At 43.3% G+C, this 25,420-nt stretch overlaps 1 protein-coding gene and 1 pseudogene across 3 annotated transcripts in view; both read left to right on the top strand.

The window, feature by feature from the left end:
- LOC124612353 (UDP-glycosyltransferase UGT5-like) overlaps window positions 1-21,842 on the top strand; it is a 150,137-nt gene extending 128,295 nt beyond the window's left edge. For all 3 annotated transcript variants that reach the window (XM_047140508.1, XM_047140507.1, XM_047140506.1), the window contains 3 exons: window positions 9,152-9,374; window positions 9,583-9,802; window positions 19,454-21,842. In XM_047140508.1, the coding sequence (XP_046996464.1) occupies window positions 9,152-9,374; window positions 9,583-9,802; window positions 19,454-19,769 (759 nt within the window). In that variant the 3' untranslated portion in view covers window positions 19,770-21,842. The remainder of the gene's footprint in view (window positions 1-9,151; window positions 9,375-9,582; window positions 9,803-19,453) is intronic.
- A 279-nt stretch (window positions 21,843-22,121) lies between these two features.
- LOC124614087 lies at window positions 22,122-22,238 on the top strand (annotated as a pseudogene).
- Window positions 22,239-25,420: the final 3,182 nt, after the last annotated feature.

Below are 25,420 nucleotides of genomic sequence, written 5' to 3'. Positions count from 1 at the left end.
TGGAAAAAGAAGCAAAATGGAATCAGTGGACGGTCCAAGCTCAAGATATCTAAAATGATGCGACGGTCAGTAGCCGCGGAGTCATGGTTATGTGGGACCGGTGTTGGATTGCGAAGGGGAAGATCCGTGTTCAAATCTCCTTCGTGCCCCAGTTTTTTTATTCACAAGATTATGAACGGACCGTCTGGTCATTGATGCGTCTGTTTCCTGTATTCAAACTTGTATTTGTCTCATGTTATAACGTCCGTTCGCAACATCGAGGTGTAAGGGAAGGACGTCCAGACGTACGTACCTCCAATTTGGTCTACACAAGTACGACATGTTGCGACTCTTACGTTCCGCCTTATAAGTTTTGACTCTTGAATTGCTCTGTTATAACAGAGTTCACACCTGGTTATTTTTTATTATTATTATTTTTTTTATTTCTGTGAGAGGTCTATGCAGCATCGCGGCTGCTCTCCCTGTTCATCGTACACAACCACGACGCCGTGCTTCTCGCAGTTCGCTCGAGGTTGCACATCTTGAGCTTGGACTGTTCACTGTTTCTATTTTGATTTTTTTTCACAGTTCAGTACAGTTTCTTCCTGTTTTCACGCTTGATCTGTGAGCAGTTTATGGCCGGCTGTCCATTGGACCATTTTACTACTAAATCTGAGGGGGGGGTGGAGTTTCCTTTGTCAGTGTCCGCCTCTGGCCGATGTCTCGTGTAATAGATCATTCCACTAAGCTGTGGCATCCCACTCCTGTTTAAGTTAAATCGACGGAAGAAAGAGAAACGAATGTCTTTTCCATTACCTAACCACTTTCACGCACCCTACAAGCAAAGTTAGTTCGCTGCCTTCAAGCCTACGGATAATTCTGACACAGTACATCCATGGTAACACTAAAAATACTCTTATTAGGGCAAACGTAATATCTATAGAGAGAGACAGTAACCGATGGAAAACTGTAACTGGTTATTTACTTCAGTCACAGTTGCGATTTAATATAGATAGTTACCAATTACAGCATGTATCAACCTTATTAATGTCTATAAAAATGGAATAAACATGACAGGTGAACAGAAAGAGTCAAGCGATCTTGTTATTTGTTTAAATGTATACAGCCGTTGGAAATGTATACACTGCCTAACAAAAAGCTGAAGCACACAGAAGGTGTGCAGGAAACGAAATGAAAATTCACAGGTCGAGAAGGTATGTGATGTTATTTCTGTGCTAACAAAATCGAATCACATTAAAACCAGCTTATCAATATAACGTTGCACCCTATCTGGGCTCGGTGCATGAGCCTATGCTGTTGGTAAAGGTGTTATAAGGCCGTTGTGTACTTTCCTAAGGCAAGCTGGCCCACAACCGTTGTAAGTGGTCGGTGACATCTTGGATACAGGCACTGGGACGGAATTTATGTCCGAGCTGGTCCCGTGCAAGTTGCATCAAGGACAAATATTGGAAATTTGCTGGGCACGGGAGTACATCAACGTCACGCAGACAGCACATAGAGACACGTGCCATGTATTGGCGAGCATTTTTCTGCTGGAAAAAGACACTATGATCCTTTCGGATGAGAGGTAGCACATGACGGCGCAGGATGTCTGTGACGTACTGTTCGGCCGTCAGTGTTCCATCAGCCACAACTAGCCGTGACCTGAAGTCCAAAAGTGATTTCTTCCGAGGTCGCCGCCATACTCACCAACGATGGTCATGTGGGACAGTGGAGAACCACGTTCCATCGCTGAGCACAGTGCGAAACAATTCATCAGGTGCCCGTGGTTCCCGGTACTGTCATCACTTCAAAGGCAGCCGTTTGTGTTATGGACACATTTCCTCAGTTCAGCTTTTGCTAGTGTCCTGCCAATGATGTGAGATGGCACAGAAGGTTTGGGGAGTCCATTACTTGTTCTTGGATGACAGACACAGATGCGAAGGGGTTACGATGTGCTTGGCGCAGAATAGAACCATCATCCATTAAGGTGGTCGATCGTGGTAGAGCGGAGACTTGACGACGAGTACTACGCCTACCTTCATGTTCACATGCTGTCGAACACCAGGCCACTGTCATATTCGAATGCCGCACAAATCTCGAGACTGTACGATCCGCCAAGGCGGCCAAATGGAGAACCATCATGAGGCCCCTTTCAAGGTCAGTCAGGTGCTGATAATGGTGTGTCACGTACGTACATGACATATAGGGGTCTCTCAAACATACCAACTATCTGCTCATCTGTCCATATTCAGACCAGCCCTGCCCAATGAATGACTTATGGGAGGCAAATGACAAGGCCATATTGGCTGCTGATTTTTGGAAGTCTGAAGTCTAGTACCGGACACGGAAAGTAAGTAAGTAAACATACCACTCAACATATGACGCTGTTCACGCCTTTTATATACCCCACCAGGCCTGGTAACATCACTAAACCCGAACTACAAGAATGCATTCTGGCGGTTGTTCTACCTCTCACAGAGAACCGCAGCTGTAATCATTAATATAACCCGTCTGTTGTGTGTACATGTACGAGTTGTACGGACATACGACTATGTCTTCCGGTTCTTCGTTTTTTGTTGGACAGTCTATATTGCCCAGAAGGGCGAAGTGATTATCTGGGCAGAGTGGCAGTATCGCCGTTTCTATGTGCGAGATCAGGAAGGAGCGGCACCAGCAGCGTACTCTCGAGAGGTTGGACAAAAATACGGAAACACCAGAAACACAACAGATTACCACGTCTAATACGATGTGGGAAAACCGTTGCCGTTCAAAACAGGTTTCACTCGCTTCGGAACGCGTAAATACAGGCCGCGTACAGTTGTCAAGGGAATCTTACAGCTTTCTCCTTGCAAAATAATGACAAGTTCTTGTAAAGATGATGTAGATGGATAGGAATCACCTACCCTTCTCTCCAAAGTAGAACACAAATGATCAGTAACACTGAGTTGTGGTGACTGTAGTGGCCGGGAAAGAGGCGACATTTCATCCTCGTGCTCACAAATCCTGTCCTGAACGATGAGAACTCAATGAACAGGGACCTTGTTGTCTTGGAACACAGCATCACCACTGGGGAACACAGAATAAACCGTGTGCTGGACCTGAACAGCGGGAAGGGACGCATAATGCTTGGAAGTAATGCGACCTTGACAACCATGAAACTCGTGGAATGTCACGATATGGCTGCCCGAGTTCCACTCTTGGGACTTAAACTCGGTCACAAGTTGGAATTAGTGTGAAACAAGACTCGTCCGACCAAATGACTTTTTTCCATTGCTCCATAGTGCAGGTTTTATGACTTAGGCACCATGTTTTCTTGTTAGAGGCATTTGCATCACTGGTGAGTGGCTTTGGAATTACAGCTTGCACTGAAATTCCCTGCTTATGGAGCAATTGTGTTGTTTCGTTGCTGACAGGGTTCGCGAGTGTGACATTCAGTTGTGCAGTGACTTTTGCAGCTGTCGTCCTTTTTTTCGTCGCAGTCGTCTTCAGTCACTGACCTTCACGATCACTCAACACACTTTCATCCGCGTTACGACTTAACGAATGAAGATTTTCCGTTTTTCCTGTAAGCGTCTTGAAACACCGAACGCTCCGGCTGCCTTTGTAATGAAAGCACACACCACATGAGCAGCAACAATTTTCTTACATTCGAATTCACTCACAAGGGCACTGCCTCAGATACGGCCAACCTATTGGACTCATATTTGGCAGGTCACTTGTGTACAGCATCAAACGAAAGACTAAAATATTTGGCTCCCACCCCCAACCACCACCACCCATGTTTTTGAGAAAACCACCTCTAAAATTCATGAGGCACAATAGTTAAAATTGACATGGTCGACAGATAATTCAAAACTGAGCATCTGGCTGTGGAGCAGAGAACCTTTTTTCGATTCTCAAATGTGTTCTGCAGTTGCTTTTAATTTGTATTTTTTCCTTATCGGAACTGGTAGGGATGGAAAGGTTAATAAAGTGAGTAAAACAAAGACTCATAGCAAAGTAGGCGAAGAAAATCCTCAAACAGTTTCGATTGGTAAGGAATTAAAATTTTAATCGTGGTCACCTTACAAGAGGCCTTTCACTCACTCTTTTACATGTGCTCACTTTCCTTCTAGCAGTTGCATTAATGGTACAGCTCTTCTTAACATTCGAAGCAAATATATGCGCAGTGTCAATAAACTCTAATGAATGGGGTTTTGGCGCAACTACATTGTTCCTTCTGAAGATTTGGCTTTAAACAGACACATTTCTTTCTCGGTAATTAATATCGATGCGTACCATGCGTACGACAACATCGCCTGGAGTATCGGTGATGGAAGTCGATCATGAATTATGTTATGAATGGTTATTGTATCCGCGCTTTTGGGATTCCAAAAGAACAATGCAGTTTTGAAGCCTCGAAAGTAAGTTTGTCCCGTGCCTGGCTGTAAACAAGCGTCGTGCGATCGGGTGTCTGTGGTCCCTCGTGACGAATTCATAGCAGTCTGGCTCGGAATTATTTTCATACAACGAACCTTAAAATTTTAAGCCTTCACAAATCCAAGTTGTTTGAGGAATTTATCCGCCTTCTTCGCTGTATTCCCTATTGTTTGATTACTAACTCTCCTATTCGTACCAATTTTGACACGGAAAAAGTACAAATAAAAGACTACAGAGTGATTTCGTTCAAAAGCGTTTTATAAGAACATAAGGGTCAGTCGTAAACATTTCTTTACTCAATCTCTAAGAAATGTTCGTTTCCGGACCCCATACGAACATGAAAAATGCTAAATTTTCAGTTATCTATCGATCCAGTAAGTTCTGAGTCGATTGTGTGTCATGATCTTTAGAGGTGGTTTTCTCAAAAATGGTGGAGTGGAGGGGGTTGAGCCAAAATATTTTAAGTGTCTTTAATGTTACACTGTACACAGTCGACTGCCACATACGAGGCGAATAGGTTGGCCGTATCTGAGGCTTTCTCGCTGTTAGCTCCGACGTAATGCACTCACAACTGCACATGACATTGTCCTGACCGCGATTTACACTTGCAATGTATTGAGGTGCCGTTCGTCACGAAATACAACAGCGCAACCTGCAGACTTGGCTATCATCTGCATTCACGTGCAGGCGTGTATTTCTCATGTGGTTTTCATGTTTTTTTCTCTTCTTTTTTTTTCATTTCCCTACAAGTAGAGCACTGTCAACGCGCACAGGCGCTCTGCATAGCATAACGATGACACATTGACTGACACTTTTGTTCGATTGTACTTCATGCTCACTATCACGATGGCAACATTATTTGCAGTTTAATATGTAAAAATTCATGTTTCCTCTGAATTAAACCACTGACCGCTTCAATTCTGAAGTTTCATTTTTTCATACAGTGTGCCTCTTTTCAAACAATGTCGTCTCATTCTCATACCTGGCACCTTTGAAAACTGAATGGAGAAGACGAAACAATTTTTTTGCGGTTTCCTACATGCTTTGAAGCCCAGGTTCGTGTGTAATAAGCTGTGAAGTTTTCGCAAAGTTGATATTTCGTTGCATTGTTCATAACTTCGCAGAAGGTGTTGCCTAAAACGTATTTATCCACAACGTCAGTGAGATATTTGTTGGGTGCTCTTTGCTTCTTCTTCTTCTTTTTCTTTCGAGTAGATTCTTGAATGAATGCCACTCCTTTCAGCATAGTCCCACTCTGCCAGACTTTGCACGCAATCGACTTTACCGACTTAGCGTTTAACTTGTACGCTCCGTCACCTACTCCTCCAGTACTGTCACTCTTTTCTTCTCATCGTCAATAAATTTAAGGACTTTAACAGCAAGACGCCACGGTTTCCTGCGAGGGCAACTGTAATGTGGCACCAGTCTGTACTTAGACAAGTGTGCCAGTTAGTTCCCGTTACGGCCTGTTCTCTTCGTCGAGTAATATGCAGGGTGTAAAACAACTACGTGTAGAGAAGGTAAAAGAAACTTTTTGTGTGACAGATGTCAGAGATCCGCTAGTATCCATGGAGATTTTGACGCTAGTGGTTTTCAGAGACAGTGTTCAAACTGCTGAATGACGAATATTGTTTTAGAGGTCTTGCTGAAAATGTCGTCTGTTTACGTTAATGTATAACTAGCATCTGTATGCTGATAATTCTCTAACAAATGTGGATAGATGGTCCAGTTCTATGAAATTGTGGGTCCTGAATGTCACCTGCGCAACAGACAGACAAATTACAAACCAGATGTCGGATTCAGAGACCAAGTCTTGCCGAACTACAGTACACCAAAATTCCTACGGACAACACTAGATACAACTCTAAGTTAAAGGTAGCATTTTTCAAATGCAGCTGCTAAGGTCAATGCAAGAAGCAACATTTTTCAAAAACTTGCTGGTACAGAATGGGGAGCTAATGCTCGTGTATTAAAATCCATATTCTGTTGTTGAATACTGCTATTCTATATGGATCAACAGTGCTCGCACTAAGATGAAAGACACGCAACTCAGTCAGGCAACGTGAATTATTACAGGATGTATTAGGAGTACAAACACCCTATGGTTTCCTGTTCTCATCACTATTCCATCTCAAGCTCCATGGAGATCAGTCGTTCCTCAGAAGGTCTGAAACAACGTTCAGAAGGACCTTCAGCTACCCCTTCATTGAGATACTGCACAAGCTGAACACCAACACCTGAAATCAAGGAAACTGTCGTGGCGCATAGGAAACAACCTTGTCGGGTAGTCTTTCACTGTCAACCATTCATGGGAAATCCAGTGGAAGCAGTCATCTTTGGTCGACAAACAGCTAGTCGAGAACCCTTCATGCGGATACAAGGATTCTCTCTAGACCTCAATGGAGGGTAGCGAACCGGATTCGAAGTGCACAAGACAGATGCGGCTATCTGATACAATAGTGGGGATGGTCTAGCTCTGCAAACTGTGACTGTGATGCCTCCTTATAGTCAATCTACCATTCCGTTGCTGATTGTCCTCTTCGAACGTACAAAGGAAAGATAATGGACATTCACCACGAATCAAATGCAGCAATCGAATGGATCAGGGACCTAGATCTGTAGATTGTAAGATTATACTAACTTGCGATTGTGCATTTTTGTCCACAAATGTTGTTTGTATATATATTCATTATACGACACATAAAAATTGCCTAACACACTCAGAATAGTCAGGTGTTTCACCAATAACGGCTGCAACTTCGGCCAAATGAGCAACTAGCTCTTCTGGGCTGCCTATGGGTGTCTTGTACACAAAGCGCCTCATCTGCGTCCACAATAGAAAATCCGCAGGAGTGAGATCAGCAGGACGTGGTGGCCACGATACTGCCTAGCCATTCCCAACCCAATAATTGGGAAAAAAATTAGCTAAATTTTCGCCGTCTTCGCGGAAATGTGTGGTGGGGCCCCGTCATTCTTGAACCACTGTATGGAGTGTTTCCAAATTACACCAACAAGGGGGAGGATATTACCAAATCACGTTCGGACGCAGTTTACTATCCTCATTCTGTTCCTCAAGACACCTTCTACATCATCTCGAAGTTTGCAGATGTAATTACGAAACATCCTATAGTTGCCTGAGTGCTAGTGGGTCATTCTCCAACATTTCCGGTAATAATTCGCGGAGAAAAATGTGGTGATTTCCTCCTCTGGCCGTGTGAAGCAGAAGATACGACCTAACCAGATGGTTGTGAACGATACTGTTCCGCTCATTTATGATAAATCTCTGTTGATAATGAAACACACGAGCTGCCTTAGTCTTTTCCACCACCAAGATGTGGATGTTGAATATTTCTTCTCTTGTGAAGGCAGCCTTATTAATAAACAAAATAGATGTTGTCAGGGATATTTACAGTTTAGTGTACATACCACAGGCAGAATTCCACGTGCTGGAGAAAGTCGTCAGCAAACAGGTCTTGGAACTTCTGCTACTAGAATGATTGCATGCCCGTCTCAGACAGGGCATTCAATTCATCCTTGGCTATGGACCGTGTGCAGATGCTGGGGTTGTCCTCATTTCGCTGTAACACAGCTTCCTTAAACTGAACGGTTCGCACACTGTGAGGTCTACCTATTTCCCGTCCGTCTGTTCTAAGGCATCATCATTCACGAATACGGCCGTCAAGTCTTTGAAAAAATAGTTCAAATGGCTCTAAGCACTATGGGACTTAACATCTGAGGTCATCAGTCCCCTAGACTTAGAACTCCTTAAACCTAACTAACCTAAGGACATCACACACATCCATGCCCGAGGCAGGATTCGAACCTGCGACTGTAGCAGCAGCGTGGTTCCGGACTGAAGCGCCTAGAACCGCTCGGCCAAAGCGGCCGGCCAAATCTTTGAAGCGAAATGTAATTTGTGTGCTCGATGTTGCATCATGCGTCCCCATAAATGCGATGCATGGTAGCCATCCATGTTAGGCTGTAAACAACCACCAAGAGTCCATAAACATCAGTAAATACTTTCATGTAAAAACTGCATGAAGAATGAGAATATAATTGTTTATCAACGTACGTGGACAGTGCTAGAAGTAATAAAAACTTGCCCTTTCTAACAGTATGACGTAACTGCATTGAAAATCAGGATCCATTGTAACGCGTTGCATACGCGGTGGTCAAAACAACTGTGAACATTGTTCTCAAGGTAGTCCAGTATCAAACTCTTCAATGAACCCTAATTAGTAAACAGTGCACCAGTGACATTTACGTCACATAACATGTTTATATAAAGATGCGTCATAATGGCCGAAACGGGTGGTCGTCTGTATTGAATCGCAACAGCGACTGAAATAAATAATGAGTTAATAATTAAAGCGCCAGTGACAAAAAGAAATTCTGCTGTAACAAAAATGGTTCAAATGGCTCTGAGCACTATGGGAATTAACATTGGAGGTCATCAGTCTCCTAGAACTTAGAACTACTTAAACCTAACTAACCTAAGGACATCACACACATCCATGCCCGAGGCAGGATTCGAACCTGCGACCGTAGCAGTCGCGCGGTTCCGGACTGAAGCGCCTACAGCCTCTCGGCCACCGCGGTCGGCTCTGCTGTAACAGACTCGTGTCAACATCTCATTTCAACTATTTCCCTTAAGTAGGATATCTGACGACTTCGAGGTCGTAAGGGGATTAACATGAGCACATACTACTTACTCGTGAAATCACATATATACTATTTTATTCCGGTACAGGACATTCAGAAATTCATGGACGAGGCTGAACACGGAGTAATTTACTTCACATTTGGCTCAACAGTGAAAACACAAGACTTACCAGAACCAAAACGGAAGGCACTGTTGGAAGCCTTCGCAGAGCTCCCCCAGCGTGTCGTGTGGAAATGGGAGACGGACAAGCTACCCGGACAGCCGCCCAATGTTCTAATACGCAAGTGGCTGCCACAGTACGAGATATTAAGTAAGTAAACGGCGCACGTCCTTTTCAGACAGTGTACCGCTATTTAAAGTAATTTAAGTGGATTTTTTGTCTGGAATATATTATTGACTGAAAAAGTATTACGGTGCCGTTGCAGAACAACAATTCTGTGACGTTTTATGAATTACTGTAATTGTTCAAGACAAAAGAGGGAAAATATTTTTCAACTGATTCTCTTTTTTGTTAATAGGCCATCCCAAAATGCGACTGTTCATTACACATGGAGGTCTGATGGGCGCAATAGAAGCAATTACCAACGGCGTGCCACTGCTGGGAATACCTCTGTTTGGGGACCAACCCGTTAATGTTCAAATGTTTGTAAGGAGGGGTATTGGATTACACCTCGCTTACAGAGAAATATCAAAGAAGTCCGTCCTGGAAGCCGTGAGCACCATACTAAATGACCCTGGGTAAGTCAGATACACACCACACAACATCAAATGTTTCTTCGGTAGCTCTGTGCATTAATAGTAGCGAATTGTATAAAATACAAGTTAAGGCTGTTGGAAAAGGGCACTACGAGCTTTTTGGAGCACACAATGGACTGAATTTTCGCGTAAAAGCAGATTCTGGAATACCCTATTCGTACTACGTTTCTTCATTTGAATTTTATCAATTATCGTTCTGTTATCGAACTTGATTTGAGTTGTGATGAACTGTTTTAAACTCAGACGAAGTTGCTCATGAATAACAGATAGTACGATTTCAGAGACATTTAGCACATTAAATATGTGTGAAATTTCTGGAAACGATCAGGGAATTTAGACTGGAATCGCAGTCGACAATAGACGTCCTTTTCAGGAAATGCTGACGAGCAAATTTAAACAACTGTATTTCAGATGAGCTGAAAAATACTGTTCCTTTTATGATTCCGCTGTTTTACTTTGTTGTTATAATTCTTAGTCCTTAGAGTGGTTTGATGCTCTACATCTTCAAATTACGAGTGAATCAATTTACCTTTGCGTAGGTTACTATGTAATACGCCTTCTTCAATCAGTGGGTTATAATCTATTCTTTATCTGCTTCTGTAGCTGTTTTTCTACATCGCTCTCTTCAGTGTAAAATTAACTGCTTCATAATGCCATAGACAAAACTTCAAAAATTTTTTCTTCTTCTGCTAACTTAGTCCTGTAGACATACGGGTTTTTCTGTATTTTATTTCATACGGTTATTCAGTTGATAATGTCCTGTTGGAACAATAAATTGTAGTATGTTACCGTTTTCTTCTTCTATGGCCCCTATAGTATCAAAAAAATTGTTGTACAAAGGTATAGATTCAGAAACTTATTTCTTAATTAGCTAATGAGGCAACACTATTATGGAGACAAGCAATTTGAACTATGCATAGAACTGTTAACCAACTTTTATTTCTCTTCGAAGAGGTTGCTTCTTTCTCAGTCTTTTATTAGTTCTCAGTCAACTACATGTGCTAGGGGTAAAGCTACCTCAATTCTTTCATCTAATTCTCTTTGTTACGTTCCAAATAGCGTTGTGCCTTGTGGGAGTGGCTGTCTGGACTAATTCACATACATGGGTCTCATTTCAAACTTCTTGATTACATGAATCTTGAAGTAAGTTGAATTTATTGACAAAAATCTGATTAAATGATTTGAAATACCGAGGCTTTTTCATAGTGTATCCACTTAACAACCAGACTTTGGTACTGATTTATTACGATAAGCGATCACATATTTTTCAAAGGACCTTTCTATTCAAATCTGGTGACATGTAAAATCACTGCTTACAAACTCTGCTTAATCGAAACATACCTGGTAGAACGTCTTCACAATATCTACAGTGGATTCCATTCACGTAGCTTGGTGCTAGAAACTAGAGCTGGTACAGCGTGTTACATCATTGTTATTCAACTACCTACACACAAGTAGCATGGTGTTATATGAATTGTTATCATAAAAGTTGTGAGGTGTCAGTTGAACAGCTTAGCTTACCCATGAGATTCTACAGACTCTATCCCCAGTGACTTACAATGATAGATAACTCTCAATAAGATCATGCGATTTAAAGAAAACAAGGTCGTGCAACAGAAAATGGCTTACTGAATTAAATTACCAGGGTTGGCCTAATTAAGCATGAAAATACAGTTTACGCATCTCACAGAGATGTGTTGATAACAGGATTCATCAAATTATTGGCACAGACTGTTGAATATATGGTAGAAACAATGTAAATTTGTGTTTGTGAATATGAATAATGATTGCAGAAAAGATTAATGAGTTAATAAAGTCCTGGAAAAGCATGAAAAATACCAGTACTCTTGCTTTATAGCATAGTGGGTGCAGCTAACTGGCTTTGGAAAGTAGATCACCAAAACGAAACTTTGATGCGACATAAATGACTTCACACTTGCCTCATCTAAGTAATTCGAATATGGCCTGTGCTAACCACTGTGATGATGTATGAGAGCATAGTATGATTGGGTTAGTGGCTGAAAATTCTAAGTTCAACCCGGCATCAGAGTTCTGCTGTAAGTTCGAGACATATCACTCAGTAGCTCTAAGACCAAGTTTAATGCTTCAAGCCCTGCGATGACGTGTCTTGTACAATGACTCTGGGACTAGTGCCGTTCTTACTCTCCTCAACAAAATTTAGCCGGTTCTGCCAGCATCGGAATGTTGTCAGTCAACTGCAACAGACCTTGCAAGTTACAACCAATGATAATTTCATAAACATGCTAACAAATTCCCTGCTCTTAAGACTGTACAGTGGTTAACCAGTGAAGTACATTTCTCCCTTGGAGTGAGGCAAGAGGCAGGAAATCTCCCCTTCTATGCAACAAATTTTTGTTTAAGGTCAATGACAAGGCGTGCACATACACAAATGTGCGATCTCGCCTCTGCTACCAAAATAATTCGTATGAGGCAATCAGAGAACTCATTACACGTTTGTTACCTTATAAATAAATTTTTAAAAAACTTTTTTTTAAATTTAAATTCAGTGCATTAGTATTTGTAAAATGATTCTTTCATATAGTGCTCATTAAAAAATGACGATCATTCCACTTGGGACCTGTGGAATGGTACATTAGCTTATTTGTTTGAGTTTTAAATATTTGTCATGTATTGTTGTTTTTCTGACATGTTCTACATCCTGGAGGACCTCCTCACTACGGATCAATTGGAATGAAAGCAAATCTAATCTAATCTATTTATAACATTTGAACAAAAATTCCAGCTGGCCTTCCTCGGGGCTAACAGCTGGCCCCACAATAGCAGCATCACGTTTTTTCCTGACTTTCGAATCTTTTATCTCTGCTAAAAGAGCGGAGCTGTCGTTTGCAAATTCCGGTGATTCATTTGAAAAGGTTTCTGAAGCGATTATGGCCGCGCGACGGGAATTAACAGACTTTGAACGCGGAATGGTAGTTGGAGAAAGACGCATGAGACATTCCATTTCGAAAATTTTTAGGGAATTCAATATTCCGAGATGCACGGTGTCAAGAGTGTATCAAGAATATCAAATTTCAGGCATTACCTCTCACCGCGGACAACGTACTAGCCGACGGCCTTCACTTAACGAGTGAGAGCAGCGGCGTATGTGTAGAATTGTCAGTGCTAACAGTCAAGAAATTCTGTGTGAAGTAACCGCAGAAACCAACGTGGGACATACGGCGAACGTATCCGTTAGGACAGTGCTGCGAAATTTGGCGTTATTGGGCTATGGCAGCGGACGACCGACGTGCGTGATTTTGCCAACAGCACGACATCGCTTACAGCATCTTGTCGTCTGGACCCTAGACGGCTGGAAAACCGTGGCCTGGTCAGGTGAGAGCCGATTTCTGCTGGTAAAAGTTGATTGTAGTGTTAGAGTGTGGCGCAGACCCCACGAAGCCTTGGACCCAGGTTGTCAACAAGACACGTGCTAGCTGGTGATGGCTCCATAATTATGTGGCCTGTGTTTACATGGAATGGGCTGTGTCATTGCCTGGAAATGGTCATGTTCGGCTACTTGGAGAACATTTGTAGCTATTCATGGACTTCATGTTCCCAAACAAAGATCGAATTTACATGGATGGCAATGCGCCATGTCACTGGGCTACAACGGTTTGCGATTGGTTTGAAGAACTTTCTGGACAGTTTGAGCGAATGATGTGGCCACACAGATAGCTCGACATGAATCCCATCGAACATTTATGGGATTTATTGAGAGGTCAGGTGGCTGAGCGGTTCTAGGCGCTACAGTCTGGAACCGCGTGACCACTACGGTCGCAGGTTCGAATCCTGCCTCGGGCATGGATGTGTGTGATGTCCTTAGGTTGGTTAGGTTTAAGTAGTTCTAAATTCTAGGGGACTGATGACCTCAGAAGTTAAGTCCCATAGTGCTCAGAGCCATCTGAACCTTTTTTTTTTTTTTTTTTTTTTTGAGAGGCCATTTTGCGCATGAAATCCTGCATCGGCAACACTATCGCAGTTATGGACGGCTATAGAGGCAATTTGGTTCAATATTTCTGCTGGGGACTTCCAACGACTTATTGAGTCCATTCCAGGTAGAGTTTCTTTCTGCACTATGCCGGGCAAAAGGATGTCCTGACTAATGTCAGGTATAAGGCGGTACAGCGGTAGGCCTGCTGATGTGCTTGAGGACTCGAGTGCGGACACAGGGCGTTGGCCCGTAACGCATCTCGCTGACCTTTTCTAGATACAAAGCTAAGTGATATGGCGTATGTCAGCCTCGACAAGTTGCAAAGAAACAGACCAACTGTCTTTTCATGTAACCACCAGTATCATCATCGGAACAGGTACTTTCCCCTTCTACACTCCTTGTTGTGAATATGTACAGTGGAGCACTTGCAATCGAACGTTTAAAATTAGTCGTATTTGTATATTTACTGTACTTGGACGAGCTTATATGTTTCTCGTTTTCGTAACACCAGCTGTGTCCGAGATACGTCGTTACACTGACTAGGAACCAGAGTTAGAACACTTTACAGTTGGTTCCATTCATATTTTCAGTACACCGCAGTAAAACACCAAGTCTGGATGTGGGAGCCAGTGACAAGAACAGCACCAGCTTCATAGCGTAAACTGTGTAGCCATTGCCAAATAGTCTTGGAGCAAACACTTATGCCTGACGTACTACAAAGATATGACACAGTTTGTGAGCATTCATTACAGCCCTCGTTTTCATTATTTGGTCTATATAGTAATCTGTCCCACTTAGTAACCCCTTCAAACACAGCTGCAGTGCACGTGCACAATATTTTCTCCCGTATGAGCAGGTCTGAGATCAAACGGTATTTGGTATCATCATCGCACTCTTATTAGTGGCAACATTTTAACCTTCGTCAGATTGACCTACTATCTTCCACGACCGTTGTTGGTTATAGGACTCCTTGTTAAGTTCTTTAGAATAAAAATCTGCTTCACTTGCCAGTAATTTCTTAATTTATTGCACGACCGGTTTCGAGACCTAAAGTTACATCTTCAGGTGACACCAAATAATTATGAAAACACAAACGTGTGGTGGTCGGGCCAGTTAGTCATGGAGTATATCGCCCCTGTTAAACGAACTCATACACCAACTTCAGAGCCCGCCTGTACAGGAAGACACGGAAGTGCAATAAATTAAGAAATTGCTGACAACTGAAGCGGATTCTTTATTCCATAAATATGTTCTTTAGTTGCGGATGTTCCCCTGATCAAATATTTCCTCCAATGAGGTTGTTCTCAGACCTCAACGTCATTAATCTACAGATGATTGGTACTCCTTTTTGCTGGTCTCGAGGACGTCGGACTGATTGGGACTGGGATCAACTAAATGGATTTCTAGAAGAACATGTTATTTGCACACACTGAAACATACAACAGTTTCAGAAATTGCTTAAACATATAAGAATCACTCCAGAAGGAATACCACACGAACTGAAGTATACCTAGAACAAATGGAAAACATCAGACACAAAATTAGAGCTGCTGAACCTAAGTAGCGACAGACCTTACAACGCAGCTAATAATCATCAGTTTGAATGAAGGGAATGGTAAAAATATTCATTCATTATTGGGCATATCTGGAATGCCTTGCAACGTACTGTTCAAAAGAGATCACCACTCATCGTACTCTTACGGATTTATGGACAGCCCTGCAGGATTCATGGTATCAGTTCTCTCCAGCACTACAGACATTAGTCGAATCCATGCTACGTCGTGTTGTGGAATTTCTGCATGCTCGCGGGGGCCCTACACGATATTAGGCAGGTGTACCAGTTTCTTTGGCTCTTCATTGTAAGTGTTTTTACGGTGCAGTGTCGATGCTACAACAAATTTAAAACTTCCTGATAGTTTAACCTCAACAACTGTTGCGTAACAACCAAATAGAGAGGAGTGGGGATGTGAATTTGGGTAAAGAATCTTTTCTTACATTTAACTGTTTATAGTTTCCTTCCTTTTAGATACGAATTTTTGAGAGTGCTTTGATTACTAATTTGATTCTATCAACAACAGTAACATTGCCGACACGTTTCCAACTTCAACTCAGTGCAGAAGTCGTGGCCGGTGTGTTTTTTCTTTTTTTTTTTTTTTTTCGAGAAAGCCTGTGCTCAGTCAGCATTCGTAGACTGAAAGTGCTTCGATTCGGACATCATTTGCAAGACAATGACAGAAGCTGATGGTTTTCTGATCAGCCAATTGATATACTTAATACTTAAATGCTGGTAGAAAGGTAGAAGATGGCTGTAGTGTGTCTAATTGTGATTTGCGCTCCATAGACCTAATGGTCTCTCCTTATAGCCAGGAACATTTGTGAAAATATACATTCCGAATACATTCCAACACATTATCAATGATGTCGTACGATTTATGTTGATTACTGTTTTTTTAGCCGGCCGGGGTGGCCGAGCGGTTCTAGGCGCTACAGTCTGGAACCACGCGACCGCTACGGTCGCAGGTTCGAATCCTGCCTCGGGCATGGATGTGTGTGATGTCCTTAGGTTAGTTAGGTTTAAGTAGTTCTAAGTTCTAGGGGACTGATGACCACAGATGTTAAGTCCCATCGTGCTCAGAGCCATTTGATTACTGTTTTACATTTAAGTTAATACAAATGTGATATTTTTTATTTGTGTGCAGGTACATGATTACAGATAATTAATATTACGCATTTATTTTTAAATTTGTAAGTTTATCTCGCCATTAATCAGCGTCACATATGGGTACGGTGGAATTACAGGTATACGTCAAAAACAGAACAAATCTCGGCAAGTTTTCGTTATGCATGGTTTGACAGCCTATGTGTAAACAAACGTGTGTATTTTCTCATGTAGTTATGATTGATGAAGCCAGTTTTGGTCAGGTGCAGTATGCTGAACGTTCTGCATGTGTGTTTCATGGTTTTGGCGTTGTACAGAACTTTTGCATATAATTCATTCATATTATTTCCCTAGAGACTGGCCTCGCGGTTGAAATCGACTAGTTGCGCAAGTGACGTTATGTACAACCAAAAGCTCTAAATGTTCGTACGTAAAAATAAATCTGGCATAAACTCCCATTTGGTTTTACCACTTCCGTTCTTCATTATTATGAGGCCATGTCTTGTTGGCGGTGGTATCTGTATTGTAGCACATATCCACAGAGCCATCGAACTGCATATTTGTATATAAAGGGCATAAAAATGCAATATCATGAGGACGATAAGCAACATACTTCAAAATGGTATGAAGTATACTGCATACTTCGATGTTCTATGTATTAGCTTTTGAGCACAACCGCACAAAGTTCATAGGAGAAACGCTGCTTACATTCTGTATGTAAGGTAAGATTATGAAATGGGTTTCTCGTTCAGTAATCAGCTTTGATTATTCGTTGTTTGTGAAAAGATACCTCGTGTAAGAAGGAAGACGTCTTCCAGAACTTTTTGGGATTCGACAGCGGCAAGATAATGGCCTACATAGACGATGTTGCTGCCTGCGTTGGTCGTGACCCGCGCGGCATTAGCCGAGCGGTCTGTGGCGCTGCAGTCATGGGCTGTGCGGCTGGTCCCGGCGGAGGGTCGAGTCCTCCCTCGGGCTTGGGTGTGTGTGTGTTTGTCCTTAGCATAATTTAGGTTAAGTAGTGTGTAAGCTTAGGGACTGATGACCTTGGCAGTTAAGTCCCATAAGATTTCACACACATTTGAACATTTGAACATTTTGGTCGTGACCCAATGATTGCCACTTGAATATGCAGACGATTGGTTCAGGAGGACCATAGTCAGCGCCATGGAGAATATAAGTGGCCCCAAAGGAGTAGCAACCGAGAGGATAGAGATGATGATTGCTGGGCAGTGCAGAATCATACAACCATGCCACGCTCCTTGGGTCGGAAAATGGGCTAACTGCAATAATACAAGTATGCAGCACCCTCTGCTGCCAAAATATAGGATGGCCGGGGGCAGTCACAAAGCCCCACTTGCACCTGGAACCACTTTGCCACGAGACGCTATGCAGACACCATCTAGTCGTGGTTCCACCACCATCATTCATGCTTTTGTACAGAGTGACTCTTCGTTGTTGACCCTGTGATAGCTTGACTCTATTTCTTTTTGCATCATTTGTAATGACTCTTCATATGTTTGGAGAAATGCAAGTTAAGTAAATCTCATGTTCGATGTGTTACTTGTTCACTAATCATGTCTGCCCCCCATCTTCCTTTCCTATGACAACAGTTGCTGCGCCATTCTGTAGCCCACCTCTCATTACCATTGTGTGTGAAGTCATACACAACAAACACATTCACCTCTGATTCGCATAGCGTTCTCGCTTCCCCCGCCCGGGTTCCCGGGTTCGATTCCCGGCGGGGTCAGGGATTTTCTCTGCCTCGTGATGACTAGGTGTTGTGTGATGTCCTTAGGTTTGTTCGGTTTAAGTAGTTCTAAGTTCTAGGGGACTTATGACCATAGATGTTGAGTCCCAAAGTGCTCAGAACCAATCTGATTCGCATAACCAATAATTTGATCAGCAATCGTTACATTTCTGCTGTGTTAAGGTCGTTGGCTGTGCCCTACCATTGAGGTCTCTGTGACGTTATCTTTCAACAAGATAGTGAAAGGTGAAGGTGACATGTTTCCTGTGCCGTCCTGACCTATCTCAACACAAAGAATGCACAGCTGTTGTTCTGGCCAGCGCTTTCTGCAAATATCTCACCCATATCTGGCCGTGGGTTGCCAAGAGACTGGTATGCCACCAGCCACTAGCCTTACGATCTCGGCTCATCTTCAGTTCAAAATGGTTCAAATGGCTCTGAGCAATACGAGATTGAACATCTTAGGTCATCAGTCCCATAGAACTTAGAACTACTTAAACCTAACTAACCTAAGGACATCACACACATCCATGCCCGAGGCCGGATTCGAACCTGCGACCGCAGCTGTCGCGCTGTTTCAGACTGAATCGTCTAGAACCGCTGGGCCGCAGCGGCCGGCTCATCTTTACTTCCAGCTTGGTTATAGCCATTGTTGATGCTACAAGTAGCATCTGTGTGGACTAATTTTCGCATCATATGTATCTCCAAATCACTCCCAGGGTTAATAGTGTAATCTCCCCTAAATTCAGTGTGGATGCACAATTACATTTCATCTCCTGTGGCAGTCCCAAAGGAGTGAGTATGGAGGACATGGACGGGGACTTGCAGACTTGGAGATAGGTGACTGCCCAGTGGGAGTACGGGTTGGGCGGGAAGCATGCTGGGATAGTCTGTGCAATTGTGATGAGCACTGTGTCCAGATGTCATACGTTTGCCTCCTCATCCGCCACATATTTCACTCTCTGCTGCTGATTCCACCTAAAGTCCCAAAGCAGCTGACACCAATAATTTCTTCCCTTCCCTTTCCATTCCATTCTCCCTCCCCCCCCCCCCCCCTTTAACATTAAGTAAGGTTTCCATGCTTGCTGTCTACCATAGTCATGAAATTTTTATGGTCATCAGAGTACTTTTATGCTGCAACAGTATTCAGTTTCACATCTTCACGACAGATGTAAAAATAATGTTTAAAATCTATAATTACGCTGATAATTCAGAATGCTGAATGCACAATGATGATGCATGAGTGAGTCAAGCGGTCTGTATTGTTTGCAGGTACAAGAAGAGAACTGAGAAACTTGGCATGGCGTTTAAAGACACGCCAATGACGCCACAGGAGACTGTTGTGTACTGGTCCGAGTATGTTATCCGCCACAGAGGGGCGCCACACCTGCGCTCAGCTGCCGTGGACTTGCAGTGGCACCAATTGCTGCTCCTCGACGTCATAGCCGCTCTCCTCGTGGCATTTCTCGCTGTTTCCGCTGCTTTTGTGTTCTTACTACGATTGATCTTACGACAGCTTGGCTTCCTCAAGGGGTCGTCTGGCTCCACGTCATTAGGCAATAAGAGCAAGAAGACTAAACAGCACTAACGAGTTGAACAGTATTTATGCTGAACGAAATTTTCTCGTTAACTAGTCTCGACATTTCTGATGCTCTTGGGTGAAATTCGTAAGCGTCATCAGGCATATTTTCTTTGGTGTTTTGGTGTTATGTTATGAATCTGGTTGTTGCAATGTTTGTATGGAGTCAGCCCAAACAAATACTGCTCATCATGTGTTTCACTGGATGCCCTGTGTCGATTGACGACGCTGGTTTGTTACTTGAAACGATCCACCGAAGACCTGAAATCCGTTATACAAAAGTAATGAGAAAATATCCCTGAACAACCTCCATAATGGGTATTTGAACATATCCTCTTACACGTGAGCAGAGTGATACGTTTCTCCAGTTTTTTGACTGTTAGTGTATATTCTGTAATAATCACGCTGTTGTCGTAGTTCCTCCTCATCTTATCATGAGGCACCTATTCCTGAAGTTTTTCGTAGAGTTTTGAAACATTATGCAATGTTCATACTAGTCAGCTATTGAATCATTAGGGACGGAAACGGTGGGGGATGTATAAAGGTGTGGTGTGGTTCCATATCCGAAATTAAATGCTTTAAAGAAGGCTAACAAGTTGTCGATAAAATCCGCAGTTAAAAACGATATCGACGATATTTGTTCAGTTTATGAGTATTTTTTTATCAGCATTTCTCTTTGTAAATGCTCTCGAAATACACAGGGTGACAAAAAGGGTCATGCGCTGAAGGAAGAAACGAACTGAACTTTACAGGTTGAGAGGGTGTGTGATGTTATTTTAGTTCTCACAAAACTAAGTCAAATATTCACTCTTGGGAATATGATCTCACTTATCAGTAAGACGTTGCACCCCATCTATCTTGGATAAATGCGTTAATTCAATTGGGAAAGGTGCCAATGGGCGCTGTATCCTGTATGGGGAAAGCTGGCCCACAACTGTTTTAACTGGCCCCAGATACCCTGGGGCACAATTGACGTCCGAGCTGGAACCACATACGTTATATCGGGGACAGATCTGGGTGTTCTGTTGGGCATGAGAGTAACTCAACATCACACAGGCAGTTCATGTACGCATTTGCTGTGTCGACTAGCATTGTCCTGTAGAAAAATGGCACTACGACACTGTTGCTTGAGAGGTAACACTTACCGACGCATAATGTCTGTGAGTACAACCGTGCCGTCAGCGCTCTCTCTGTCACTACCGCGAAGTTACAGCCAATGGTGCACCATACAATCGCGCCAGGCGTAACACCGCTGTGCCTTTTCAAAACGTTGGAAGAATGGGACCTATCCTCAGGTCGCCGCCATGCACGCCGACGATGATCATACGGGTTACTACAAAACTGCAATTTATCACTGAACACAATGCGATGCCATTCATCAACAGTCTGTTTTCTGATCATGGTGCCACTGGCAACTCAGCCGTTTGTATTGTGGTGTTAGCGGCAGCCTATGCATGAGATGGTAATTTCATAGTCAGACTGTTGCTAGTCTCTGACCAGTGGTGCAGAATGACGTAGAAGGTTGCAAGGAGCTCATAGCTTGGTCCGAATGCCAGGCGCAGACGTGAAGGGGTTATGGTGTGCTTGGTGCGCAATACAGTGATCCTGTCTTGTAATGGTCAGACATAGTAGACCGGAACTTTAACAAGGATTACATCTGTCCATCATCAGGCCACTGTAACATCATATTGCTCCACAACTGTCAATATTGCACGATTCGATCAGCCACCAAAACGGATACACACAATGAGGCACGTTTCAGAGTCGGTCAGGTGCTGATAACGCTGTATCACACGAATACACGGTATCTCCGAGTCCTTCCCATTATCATTTATCATCTGATACTGTTCAGGCTCCTTATGTACTCTACTAGGGCTGGTAGCAATATACAAACATGAACTACTCTAATGTCCTCTCGTACCCATTCTGCCTGTTATATACCCAACGATGGTGTGTATGTGTAAAAAGTGTACGACATCGGACTTGCTGCAGCTTTTTTGTCAGGCTGTGTGATGTCACTTAGTTGTAATGTAATTTTTAAGTGGTATGGAATACATAAATAAATAAATAATAGCAGTTGTATATAATTTTGTTATGAGACCTCTGGCTGTGGCAATTTAGTGAAAACCTGCTTGCTTTTGTTCATTTACTTTGAAACTAAGTTACATTTTGAAGAGAGCCTTGTTATTTGATGAATGTGTAAAAACATTACCAAGAAAGTTAGATGTTGGAGAAAGAACACTGGCTCGTTCTCGACAATCATGGAAATAGAGACTGTGACACTGTTGCGTGGATCATACTAGTGATTTATATAAACCTCCAACTAGATTCAGGGTGTTAGCATGGTGTTAAAAGCTAGTTGACAACGGCCTTGCCACAGTGGATACACCGGTTCCCGTAAGATCACCGAAGTTAAGCGCTGTCGGGCGTGGCCGGCACTTGGATGGGTGACCATCCAGCCGCCATGCGCTGTTGCCATTTTTCGGGGTGCACTCAGCCTCCTGATGCTAATTGAGGAGCTACTCGACCGAATAGTAGCGACTCCGGTCAAAGAAAACCATCATAACGACCGGGAGTGCGGTGTGCTGACCACACGCCCCTCCTATCCGCATCCTCACCTGAGGATGATACGGCGGTTGGATGGTCCCGATGGGCCGCTTGCGGCCTGAAGACGGAGTGCTTAAAAGCTAGTTCTCCCAGCTGTTGCAGTGCCAAATAATTCGATATTACAAAGGAAAAATCAGCTAACAATGAAATAACTCTTGGATATTCGCCAAATGTTTTAAGCATCATCATTACCAGTTCGATACAGACTGCTGGACAAAGACGTCCTTTAGACTAGAATTGCATCCATGTTGCCCCTACTTTTCGTCTAATATCTACCAACCTTCAGTTAAATGGTTATCCCGGTCTTTTCTGATCTCTTGTAATCTAACAACGATCTTCTACGGCTTATCTGTAATCCATTTACCTGTTTACAGTTCCCAAACACGTTCACTTCATCCTCATTTCAGCCATAAGTACACTTTCCACTCTAGTCTATTCCCTGATCCATTTGCTTCTCTTCCTGCTTCTCCTAGTAATTTCCAACATAAATCTCTCCATTTCACGATAAGCAACCTACAATTTCTCCACTTTCTTCGCATTTGTTCCACACTGCCAAAGTCAAAACTGGAATTGGACACTAGATATAAGCCTCAATGTTTACTAAATGTTGTACAAAATATATACTAAATAATAAACAGTAGGATTAAAATTATAGCACACTCTTTTACTGGAATAACGATGCGGATTAAGAAAAGAGAGACCTTTCAAAGATACATATATTTAGCTTAAAACATATTGGGCAAGGGAGGAGAATTTAACTTAGAAACCCATATCACTTTCCCCGATTACGAAAATGCTCTTAATAAGATGGATTGGGAGCTTTATGGAACATAATGAAAAACAATTGCTAATTCAGAGGCTTTGCTCAAATTATTCAAGATACATATACACTCCTGGAAATGGAAAAAATAACACATTGACACCGGTGTGTCAGACCCACCATACTTGCTCCGGACACTGCGAGAGGGCTGTACAAGCAATGATCACACGCACGGCACAGCGGACACACCAGGAACCGCGGTGTTGGCCGTCGAATGGCGCTAGCTGCGCAGCATTTGTGCACCGCCGCCGTCAGTGTCAGCCAGTTTGCCGTGGCATACGGAGCTCCATCGCAGTCTTTAACACTGGTAGCATGCCGCGACAGCGTGGACGTGAACCGTATGTGCAGTTGACGGACTTTGAGCGAGGGCGTATAGTGGGCATGCGGAAGGCCGGGTGGACGTACCGCCGAATTGCTCAACACGTGGGGCGTGAGGTCTCCACAGTACATTGATGTTGTCGCCAGTGGTCGGCGGAAGGTGCACGTGCCCGTCGACCTGGGACCGGACCGCAGCGACGCACGGATGCACGCCAAGACCGTAGGATCCTACGCAGTGCCGTAGGGGACCGCACCGCCACTTCGCAGCAAATTAGGGACACTGTTGCTCCTGGGGTATCGGCGAGGACCATTCGCAACCGTCTCCATGAAGCTGGGCTACGGTCCCGCACACCATTAGGCCGTCTTCCGCTCACGCCCCAACATCGTGCAGCCCGCCCCCAGTGGTGTCGCGACAGGCGTGAATGGAGGGACGAATGGAGACGTGTCGTCTTCAGCGATGAGAGTCGCTTCTGCCTTGGTGCCAATGATGGTCGTATGCGTGTTTGGCGCCGTGCAGGTGAGCGCCACAATCAGGACTGCATACGACCGAGGCACACAGGGCCAACACCCGGCATCATGGTGTGGGGAGCGATCTCCTACACTGGCCGTACACCACTGGTGATCGTCGAGGGGACACTGAATAGTGCACGGTACATCCAAACCGTCATCGAACCCATCGTTCTACCATTCCTAGACCGGCATGGGAACTTGCTGTTCCAACAGGACAATGCACGTCCGCATGTATCCCGTGCCACCCAACGTGCTCTAGAAGGTGTAAGTCAACTACCCTGGCCAGCAAGATCTCCGGATCTGTCCCCCATTGAGCATGTTTGGGACTGGATGAAGCGTCGTCTCACGCGGTCTGCACGTCCAGCACGAACGCTGGTCCAGCTGAGGCGCCAGGTGGAAATGGCATGGCAAGCCGTTCCACAGGACTACATCCAGCATCTCTACGATCGTCTCCATGGGAGAATAGGAGCCTGCATTGCTGCGAAAGGTGGATATACACTGTACTAGTGCCGACATTGTGCATGCTCTGTTGCCTGTGTCTATGTGCCTGTGGTTCTGTCAGTGTGATCATGTGATGTATCTGACCCCAGGAATGTGTCAATAAAGTTTCCCCTCCTGGGACAATGAATTCACGGTGTTCTTATTTCAATTTCCAGGAGTGTACAAAGACAAAATTGTTTTGTTTGTGGAGTATACGTTAACGGAAGAAATTCGAATGAATCAATTCAGAATACAATTAGGAACTGGAAAGAACATGTGCACCCTTGTTCAATAGCAGTATGTACATAATTAAAGGACTATGAGGATGATTTTCAGAAATAATATGTATGCTAAATATCATTTGTAAAAATTATAATTTTCAGTTATCAAAGTAAAAAACAGAAGTTATGGCGTAGTAAGGAAAATACCAATCAGAGGAACGTTAATGATTGACGATCAACCAGTAGAACAAGTTTCACGCTTCACGTGCCTTGTTTGCAGTTGTCTTTTAACAATGACAACAAATTGGAGAAAAAACTTCATCGATTTCAACATACGTGTGTGGAACAATTCAGCGAACATCAAGTGGTTAGATGTGAAGAAATTCAAATTTTATAACACTAAGGCTGTTCGTGTATGGGTTGGACTCATGAGTGAATACAACAAATTATCGAAACAAAATATAATCATCTTGAATCCGATTCTTCAGATCTTCCCTTAAAGACAAAAAATGCATTCAAGAGACAAGGCAGCAATTGAACACACGCCAATAGATATGCAGCAAGGGAAGTCAAACAGCTTTCAGAGTAAAGACACTTCGTCTGTCACAATTTTATCAGTAAACTGTCGAAGTATTCGTAATAAAGGTCCCGAATTTACTGCCCTCCAGGAAAATTCTTCCTTTCAAATTATTCTTGCGACCGAG

Source organism: Schistocerca americana, chromosome 4, assembly GCF_021461395.2.
Source record: "Schistocerca americana isolate TAMUIC-IGC-003095 chromosome 4, iqSchAmer2.1, whole genome shotgun sequence".
Taxonomy (NCBI): Eukaryota; Metazoa; Arthropoda; class Insecta; order Orthoptera; family Acrididae; genus Schistocerca; species Schistocerca americana.
The sequence above is the reverse complement of the archived record's forward strand: the minus strand, read 5'-3'. Positions and strand labels throughout refer to the sequence as shown.